We start from the raw sequence: 9,816 nt of genomic DNA, 5'->3' as shown, positions 1-9,816 counted from the left end.
AGGGTCCTCAAATCCAGGCCCTGTGGCCAGCTGGGGCAGGGCGATGGCAGCTGAACTGGAGACCCAGGTGCCCTCCTGAACAAGGTGGGGCAGTCAGCAGGCACCTTGTGACTTCAGCTGTGGGATCAGCTCCCTGCAGTCCTGGCTTTGGGCTCCAGCTCCGCCTGTGCCCCCTTTAGCCCTGCCCTGGGCTCCCCACACCCTAGTCCCAGCCTGCAGCCGCCTTCACCTCCAGCTGTGTCCAGGCACCTCGGTCCTTGTTCTCTGGGCTGAGTTGCGCCCGGCTGGGTGCGAGTGGGCGGGGGGGGGGGGGGCGGACTCATGGGTTGATTTCTTGCTATTGATCCTCTGGCTTTGGGGTGATTCCAGGTGCGGAGTCGGCCAGCACAATGCCGGAACCGTGAGTAGCAGCACTCCCTTTTGCCTTGGGCTGAGCATGGCACGGCCACGTTCCGTGTTCCCAGCTTCACCCCCGCAAACCCAAATCGCCAAACGGTCACACACGAGGGATTTCCACCTGTTCTCGTGCAACACTTGCACCTGTCAGATTGCCCAACGGAGCTACATACTTGCACACGTGAAAATGCCTTGCACACGTTTTCCCCCATCCCGGGCTGTGCAGAATACCATGTGCTCCCCAGCCGCCAGCAGCTAGGAATCCAAGCCCAGAGACAGATTCAGCCCTTGAGAGCTGACAGGGCACATGTATTCACACAGATTGGCACTAATATGCACGGGCTCAGATGATGCCACGTGTTTGCACACGCACGGTGTGTGCCCTAGTGATCAGAGAAGAGCCTCACTAGACTAAACTCCTTGGTCTTATCCTGCAACTCTGCCACTGCTTTGCAGTGGAATTTTGGGCAAGTTGTTTAACTTCCCCATGCCTTAGTTTCCCTACGTGTACAATGAGTCTACTATCGCCTACCTGAGGCGGGTCTCATGAGGTTTGCTTAGTTAATACCTATTATTGCTGGGAGTTCCTTGAATTTCAGTTTTCACACACATGCAGACCCGGCTTTACCATTGCTTTGCAATTCTACTACAAATGCCGAACTAGCTAAGAGTTGGATCTTTAACTGCCATAAACCAGTGTAGCTCCATCAGCTGTGTTCTGGGCCAAAGAACACAGCTTGTGGCATATTTTGCATGCAGCAGCAAAGAGGTCACCCTCCACCTTGAATTGCACCGCTTCTCTGGGTGTTTCTTGCATTCTGTCTATTAATTGTTTTGTTTTTCCCCCCTTCTTTTCTTCTGTGTGAATGACCAACTGCAGGGAGGTAAGTGCTTCTGGGTTTCTTTCTCTGCGCGAGATCAATACATTAAGGAGCGTTTTCTGTAGTACGTTTGCATGTCAAATGTCTTTTCTTTTGTCCTTTTGCGGTGTAGAGAAAGTCCAAGATCACAGCTTCACGCAAACTCATGTTGAAGGTGAGTGCCGTGGAACCTGTCCTGACTGAGACAGTAAATCAGGTCTGGTTAAAAGTGTTGGTGCTGAACTGCGCGACGAACATTTCTGTGACTAGATAGCCCCTTTCCGGCTTGCCAAAGGCTTTATGGAGAGAAAAACTCGGCTTGCCACTGGAGCCAGCCCTGTTCCCGCATGATCCTTACAATTGTAACAATTGCTCAGGACTTCCGAGTTGGAAACGTAACCCGCCGAGGGTACATGGGGTGCCTAGGGGCTCCGCTCTGGCAGGAGCTGGCTGAGCTGCAGCAAAAGCCAGCAGGGAGCATGGCCGTGGGTTGCAATAGGACTACGCCTATAAGAAATGTGAAGTTACTGTCACTGCTGGTAACATGCGCCTGTCCCCCAAGTTCTCAGCATGGATTGAATTTGGGATCAGCAGCATTGAAAACGCAGGTACACATCACCTGTGGTGCAAAAGCTACTCCATCCATACCAGTAGGGTCTTAGGCAGATCAGCTGCTAAGGGGGAGGGAGAGCCAGTGTGTCACATACCTAGGCTTGGCAGAGTTCCAATTTGATTTTTTTGTCATTTTTGATGGATAACATCAGTGTTTAATTTTAAAGCATTTTTATTCTGTTTTTATCAATTTCCATGTGGACAATTGTGGGAAATTGCAGGGGGTGGGGTGTGAGAAAAGAGGGAAGGGGCTCTGACAATAATGGGTTTAGGACAGGAGACAGCTTCTATATGGTAACACTTTGTAACAGTTAAAACGCGAATTTGGCAACCGCACGTCGAAATATACAAAGGAAATCACCTACAATCAAGCGTTCAGGGAACAGCTGTCTGGCTTTGCCTAGCGGGAAAATGTCGGGGATTATCGGTGGAAGTATTTGTCGTCGGTTTGTGAGTGCGTGAGGAAACTGGCCTTTGCCTGAGACAAGGGGCGTTTCATATACAACCGGGTGGCAGATGCTCCGTCCTTGGTCAATAATAATATAAATAAGTTGTTTAGTGCCAATGGTACACAAGGCACCTCGCAGACAAGACAGAGAATCATAGAACCCTAGAACTGGAAGGGACCTCGAGAGGTCATCGAGTCCAGTCCTCTGCCCCTACGGCAGGACCAAGCACCGTCTAGACCATCCCTGACAGGTGTCTGTCCAACCTGCTCTGAAATATCTCCAGGGGTGGAGATTTCACAACCTCCCTGGGCAATTTATTCCAGTGTTTAACCTCACTGACAGGTAGGGAGTTTTTCCTAATGTCCAACCTAAACCTCCCTTGCTGCAGTTTAAGCCCCTTGCTTCTTGACCTATCCTCATACTCCAAGGAGAACAATTTTTCTCCCTCCTCCTTGTTAACACCCTTTTGGGCACTTGAAAGCCGCTAACATGGGTTCCCAAACTGGGGGGACTGCCCCCTTGTGGGGGGGGCGTGAAGAAATTCCGGGGGGGGGGGGGGTTTGCAAGATGACCTAGCTACTCCCAATCAAGTTTTACTGCCTTGGTCCGTCCCCCTTTTTTTTTTTTTTGGCTCAACAAGTTTTGCTATTTTGGGGGGAGGCCTGAGGGTCTTTCAAAAATCAAAAAGGGGGGGTGGTGCTGAAAAATGTGGGAACCACTGTGCTCTCAGGTCTCCTTTCAGCCTTCTCTTTTCCAAACTAAACAAGTCGAATTCCTTCAGCCTTGACTGGTTCTGGGGAAGCGTATTTGCTGGAAGGAGCAAACGAATGCTTGCTGAGAGCCAGCGCGTGCGTCAATGCCGGTAGCCTGGGAAAGCAAAGCAGCCACAGATTGTCCAGCCTCTCCCCATCCTCTGCCTCCTGCCCCCCCACCCCAGTTTATCACACACCATGCATTTAATTGTGCCAGCAGCAGCATCTTACCCTGGATGGTAGCCAGGCCCCAGAAGACACGTCCTTGTGGCTGTGAGGAACCTGCAGGTTCCCTGAGCTGTCTCCATGCGCTTTGGTAGCTCCCGGCCTTGTGCCCCTGCCCTGGGGTGGTGGCTGGGGGGGCTCATGGCGTGGCACCCCAGCTCAGGTCCTGCTTGCCTGCTGTGTGCTCCAGAGTTTGATGCTGGCCAAAGCCAAGGAGGCGTGGGAACAAGACCAAGTGGACAAGCAGGGGGAGAAGGAGCGGTACTTGGCAGAGCGGATCATGCCGCTGCGCACCAGTGGACTGTCCTTCAACCAGCTGCAGGTAGGCCCGCGTGGGGCTCCCGATGGCCACAGGGACCTGCAGGGGGGGGGGGGGGTCTGACCACCTGAGACAGGGCCCCGCCAGTCACTTGGGAACGGGTCACTCTGGGCAGCGACAGAGGCTGTGGCAGGTGAACTGGGCGCACTGGGGTGGAGGGTGACGGTGCTTTCTCCAGGACACGTTGGCCACTGAGATTTCAGGGCTGGTGGCGACTTGTCACCACCTCCAGGGGGCGCCGTAAACCCGCAGCCTGCTAAAGGCCTATCACGTTAAACGGTACGGTAGCAAGAGGCCAAGCTGTGAAGCAGCCAGCGGGTCCCCGGGCCCCGTCGGGGAGCCGGGAGGCTGGGGCAGCCCCGGTCACTCACCGCTTGGCCTTTGTGACTTCTGGGCGCAGGATCTGTGCCGGGAGCTGCACGAGAAGGTGGAAATCGTGGACGAGGAGCGGTACGACATCGAAGCGAAATGCATCCACAACACCAGAGAGGTAGGAGGAGGCTTCCGCACCAGCCCCCCGTCCCCTCCCCGTGCTGTGCTCGGCCTTGTCGTTGATTTCTGACTGAATCGGCTTTGGTTCTGATCCCGGCTGTGCCCCTCGCCTAGCTCATTAGCGTTACAGCCCAGACCAGAGACCCATGGCACCAGGTGCTGCCCAGGTACCATACGAGAATCCTGGCCCCAGAGAGCTCACAGCCTTAATGGACATGGGGGGGGAGGGGACACAGGGCAGGAGGGGAAACTGAGGCACAGAGCGGGGCTGCATCAGCAGAGCTGGGGACAGATCTCAGGCCCCCGGGTCCTGCTCCACAGCCGCATCCACCAGAGCATGCTGCCTCCTGATGCCTGGTGAGAGTAGTCTGGTGAGACACATGCCACTCGCACGCCCCCCCCCCCATCCCAAAGAGAGCCCTTGGGCCAGATGGTCAGCAGGCGCCGCTGGCTCTGGAGGGCTCTGCCCCCGGCCTCTGCTCTCCTTGACCAGCTGCTCAGCACCTCGTGGGCCAACGGTGCCCATCAGTCAGGGCCTCTGGCTGCTGCAGGGGACTCCGCTCTCACTGCCAGTGTGTCTGGTGCTGGGCATGGGGGAGCCTTCTTGGGTTCGGGGCCGGGTGCCTTGGGGGAGAATCACGTCAGGTGCGTTCCTGGTCAGGCCTGGGAGGGTCCTGGTGCCCCCAGTGCATGGGGGGCTGGCTGCCCTGGTGCCCGGAGCAGGCAGAGGGGCTCGCTGCAACGCACCGTATCCCCCCTCCCTGCTGGCGACTCCCCCTTCTTCCTCGCCCCGCAGATCAAAAACCTGAAGCTGAAAGTGCTTGACCTGCGGGGCAAATTCAAGCGCCCGCCGCTGCGCCGGGTCCGGGTCTCCGCCGACGCCATGCTGAGGGCCCTGCTCGGCTCCAAGCACAAAGTCTCCATGGACCTCCGGGCCAACCTGAAATCCGTCAAGAAGGAGGACACGGAGAAGGTGGGTGTGGAACGCTCCAAGGGCCCGCACGAGGCTGGCGTGGGGCTTGGCCTGGGGCGTGCACCTCGTGTGGGGCCCTCGGGCAGGGGGTGTATTTAGCTGCAGGGCCCAACATGAGGTGCATGCCCTGGGCTGGTCTAACTCTGGAGTATCTCCAGGGACTTCTCTCCCCACAGCTGCTCTCCGGGGATGGTACTGCCTGGGGCAGGTGGATGTAGGTGGGGAGGCGCCCGGCAGTTTTCCTGGGGGTCAGTGGGCAGAGAGCCAACCCTGGGGTCTGCGTATTGGACCAGATTCCTAGTCCAGCTCCCCGAGGCCCACGCACGAGGCAGCAAGAGGCAGGACCCCAGGCCGTGATGCACCAGGCCCACTGTGCAATATTGCACGGGAGGGTGCATCGTCCAGATCATGGTGATTAGTTCACGCCCTGCAGCCGCACGGCTGGTGATCCCTGACTGTCTCATTAGTGCTCGTAAGATCCTCCAAGCCTTTCAATTCAGCCCTGGGGGAGGGCCCGCCAGGCCGCCAGCTCTGCACTGATCCAGGGGAAAGCAATCCGCAATCCGGGGGGGATGAACACGGCGGGTTTGGTCCTGCAGGAGCAGGGCTGCTCACACAACCCAGCCAAGGGGGTCTCTACATCGCAGGATCGGGGCCCTTGCTCACGGCTTCCCCAGCTGGCTCTAGGGGCATCAAAACCATAGAGAGCCGCCCCCACGCCAGCGTGGCTCCGGGGACGTGGCAGGTCCGAAGTGACTCCCAGCGAACAGGGATCCCTGGAAATATCACTTTTCTGCTCCCTGGGCCGCCTGGCCCCGGCACTCCCGGGCCCCCATGAACCAGGCTGTTTGCGTAGGGCTCCTGCAGACGTGTGTCTGTCTGTCGGTGTAGTAGCACTGCAGGAGCTGCAAGGGTGAGGCTGCCCTGTGGGTCACACGGATCGGTTTGGGAGTCAGCCAGGACAGAAATAAAGGACAAAATCCACCTTCCGGGAGATGGATTCAGACATGCAGGAGCACACAGCTGTGTTGCCATGCAGGCCCCCTGCATTAACACCCCCCACCCACCCATTCATACGTGGCACATGTATGACAAACCTACCAGACAAGCCCCCACCTACACACACACGTGTGCCTGCACACTCAGTGTGGGCGTAGAAAGTCTCTTGTCCCCTCTCTCTGGGCCCTGCTCGGAGGAGCTCCCTGGGCTGTGTGGTGGAGCCCTGACCCTGCGTCTCCCTGCAGGAGCGCCCGGTGGAAGTCGGGGACTGGCGTAAGAACGTGGAGGCCATGTCTGGCATGGAGGGCAGGAAGAAGATGTTCGATGCTGCCAAATCGCCCACGGGCCAGTGAAAGGTGCTGCGGCCCGCCCCCTCCTCCCGCGGTCCCTACAGCCCCGTCCCCGATGCCCCTCCTCCCCCGGTCCCTACAGCCCCGTCCCCGATGCCCCCTCCTCCCGCGGTCCCTACAGCCCCTTCCCCGATGCCCCTCCTCCCCCGGTCCCTACAGCCCCTTCCCCGATGCCCCTCCTCCCGCGGTCCCTACAGCCCCGTCCCCGATGCCCCCTCCTCCCGCGGTCCCTACAGCCCCTTCCCCGATGCCCCTCCTCCCCCGGTCCCTACAGCCCCTTCCCCGATGCCCCCTCCTCCCGCGGTCCCTACAGCCCCGTCCCCGATGCCCCCTCCTCCCGCGGTCCCTACAGCCCCTTCCCCGATGCCCCTCCTCCCCCGGTCCCTACAGCCCCGTCCCCGATGCCCCCTCCTCCCGCGGTCCCTACAGCCCCTTCCCCGATGCCCCCTCCTCCCGCGGTCCCTACAGCCCCTTCCCCGATGCCCCCTCCTCCCGCGGTCCCTACAGCCCCGTCCCCGATGCCCCCTCCTCCCGCGGTCCCTACAGCCCCTTCCCCGATGCCCCTCCTCCCGCGGTCCCTACAGCCCCGTCCCCGATGCCCCTCCTCCCCCGGTCCCTACAGCCCCTTCCCCGATGCCCCTCCTCCCCCGGTCCCTACAGCCCCGTCCCCGATGCCCCTCCTCCCCCGGTCCCTACAGCCCCTTCCCCGATGCCCCTCCTCCCCCGGTCCCTACAGCCCCGTCCCCGATGCCCCTCCTCCCCCGGTCCCTACAGCCCCGTCCCCGATGCCCCTCCTCCCCCGGTCCCTACAGCCCCGTCCCCGATGCCCCTCCTCCCGCGGTCCCTACAGCCCCGTCCCCGATGCCCCTCCTCCCCCGGTCCCTACAGCCCCGTCCCCGATGCCCCTCCTCCCCCGGTCCCTACAGCCCCGTCCCCGATGCCCCTCCTCCCCCGGTCCCTACAGCCCCTTCCCCGATGCCCCTCCTCCCGCGGTCCCTACAGCCCCGTCCCCGATGCCCCTCCTCCCCCGGTCCCTACAGCCCCTTCCCCGATGCCCCTCCTCCCGCGGTCCCTACAGCCCCTTCCCCGATGCCCCTCCTCCCGCGGTCCCTACAGCCCCTTCCCCGATGCCCCTCCTCCCGCGGTCCCTACAGCCCCGTCCCCGATGCCCCTCCTCCCCCGGTCCCTACAGCCCCTTCCCCGATGCCCCTCCTCCCACGGTCCCTACAGCCCCGTCCCCGATGCCCCTCCTCCCGCGGTCCCTACAGCCCCGTCCCCGATGCCCCTCCTCCCGCGGTCCCTACAGCCCCTTCCCCGATGCCCCTCCTCCCGCGGTCCCTACAGCCCCGTCCCCGATGCCCCGGCACGCGGACGCAGCCAGCCTCTTGGTCCCTGACTCCCAGGCCGGCCTGGGGCCCACGTGGCTGGTGGGCGAGGCAGTGCTGCGGGCTGGCGATGCCCAGCGAGCTGGGTTTGCATTCGCTGCAGGCGGGTCTGATTGCGGTAGCTGGGCTGCCATGAGCCACCCTGCCAGGCCCCTGCTCCTCTCTGGCAGCATCTGGAGGGCGCCGCGGCGGCTACAAGCTACGACAGCTCCCCCTGCCCCTACCCGCACCAGAGCCGCGCAGGCCTCGCTGTTGGCTGGGTGCCGGTGCCCGGGGGTCTGCCTGGACTCGCTCGCTGGCGGTGCCCGGTTCCCTCCGACGGGACGTCAGGGGAGCTGCTCCCTTTGTTCTTTTTCCTGTGGGAACCTGCCCTGATTGCTCATGACTCGCGGAGCTCCGCAAGCCAACCCCCTGGCGGAGCAGGGCTGGCTCCCCCCAGCCGCAGCCAGGCCCTGGGCGCGGCGTGACACATCCATTCCCTTCCCTAGGTGCTGCCCGCAAAGACGAAGAGCCGCCTTCCCCCGCTGCCTGCGGCTTCGCCCCCGGCTGCCCCTTCCCGCCGCACCAACCCTAAAACAGCCCTCCCCCCCCCGCACCAGCCTCCCGGTCCCTCGCCCCAGCGTGGCCCCCCAGCACCTCCTGGAACGCCCCAGGGCTCGTCTGCAGGAAGAGCTGTCACCGTTGCGGCCTGAGGAGCTGATCCCATTCAGCGGCCAGGCCGCGAGTCCGGCGCCGCGCGGAGAGGCAGGGCCCCGGGCCAGCTGCCCGTGGCGACAAGCAGAAAACCCCCCCGGGCCTCGGGCAGGCGTGTAACTTCAGGATGCTGCCTGGGACCCTCTTCTGCAGGCAGGGGGAACCCGTCGGCCCTGCCGCCCGTGGGATGTAACCGCTGCGTCTCCGGGGTCATTAAAAGACTGGTCGGGGCAGAGGGGCAAGGTCTGCTCTGCACCTTACGCGCCTCAGGGTTCCACGCCCCCCCGTTTTGCAGATGATGGGGGGGCAGGGCTTACACACTCTCTCGAGGCGGGGGGAGCAGGGGTATCACAGCACGGGCTCCTCTAGTGCTGAGCTGCCTGCATCTCAGCTGTTCCAGCCCTGGCTCACCAACTTCCCCTGGGCCACCCTGCAGCAGCCTCTTGTGTTCCAGCCCTGGGCTCCCCCGCAGCTCCTGTGCCATTTCAGCATGGGTGCTATCTGCTCCTGACCCACATCCTCCCTGCCATTGGTCCCTCTCAGCGCTCGCAGCCCTGGCCGGCAGCCCCAGCTCTCAGACCGCTCTGTCCCTACTCTGCACCCTGGGAGTTTCTGCTCCCGCATCACCTTCCTGCCCTGCGGCCTCCTGGCTTTTGGCTGTCTCGTCCCGACCCGGGGGAGGCAGGACTTGAACCCACACCCCTGTCCGCCCCAGGCGAGCGCCCTATCCCGTAGGCCACATGAGAACCTGCCCCGCTGCAGCCATGTTAGCAAATCCCTCGCCCGTGGGACCCAAACTCAGCTAACGGGTGGAAGCTCCTCCCAGTTCCCATTGGCCTCTCCCTCCTCCACTCCCACCCCCTCATTTACACTGCCCCAGTGCCCCACAATGCACCATGCCTCTGCCCGCCCCATCCACGCAGTGGTGGGGCCTCCCCACCCCACGGTCATCACCATGGTTCTGATCTTCACCACTAGGGGGCCTCGCGGCCACATGCCCGACCCCAGCTCCACCGTGGCTCAGGGCACCGCAGGCTCGGGCCGGAGGGATTGGATTTCGAAGGCCCAGCCCTGCCTCGGGGATGAGGCTGCCCGTGGTGTGGGATTTCCCACCTGGCCGTGCAGGATCCTTCTAGCTCCTTCCTCCTGTACTGGCATCACCCCCCACCACAGTGCCAGGGGTCCCACTTGGGGGCAGGCAGTGCCCATGTGTGTGTGGGGCAAGCGTTAGATCAGTCAAACAGCCCGTTGCCCTGCAGTGGGGGGGGACCTGTCCCCAGGGCTGCCCGGCCAGTGAGCCAATGGCGAATT

At 62.0% G+C, this 9,816-nt stretch overlaps 1 protein-coding gene across 1 annotated transcript; it reads left to right on the top strand.

Annotated features, from left to right (window-relative positions):
- The first annotated feature begins 1,276 nt into the window (after positions 1–1,276).
- Positions 1,277–8,736, top strand: TNNI1 (troponin I1, slow skeletal type). Its single transcript, XM_075909920.1, has 6 exons — positions 1,277–1,431; positions 3,485–3,616; positions 4,014–4,103; positions 4,902–5,078; positions 6,323–6,433; positions 8,301–8,736. The coding sequence occupies exons 1-5, from the start codon at positions 1,423–1,425 to the stop codon at positions 6,428–6,430; spliced, it is 516 nt and encodes a 171-aa protein (XP_075766035.1). The 5' UTR covers positions 1,277–1,422; the 3' UTR covers positions 6,431–6,433; positions 8,301–8,736.
- Positions 8,737–9,816: the final 1,080 nt, after the last annotated feature.

This window comes from Pelodiscus sinensis, chromosome 27, assembly GCF_049634645.1.
Source record: "Pelodiscus sinensis isolate JC-2024 chromosome 27, ASM4963464v1, whole genome shotgun sequence".
NCBI lineage: Eukaryota > Metazoa > Chordata > Testudines > Trionychidae > Pelodiscus > Pelodiscus sinensis.
This window is presented reverse-complemented; position numbering and strand designations above follow the sequence as displayed.

Coding starts and splice junctions, on each gene's coding strand:
- TNNI1 (XM_075909920.1), top strand. Junction 3,617..4,013: donor TGTCCTTCAACCAGCTGCAG/GTAGGCCCGCGT, acceptor TTCTGGGCGCAG/GATCTGTGCCGGGAGCTGCA. Junction 4,104..4,901: donor GCATCCACAACACCAGAGAG/GTAGGAGGAGGC, acceptor CTCGCCCCGCAG/ATCAAAAACCTGAAGCTGAA.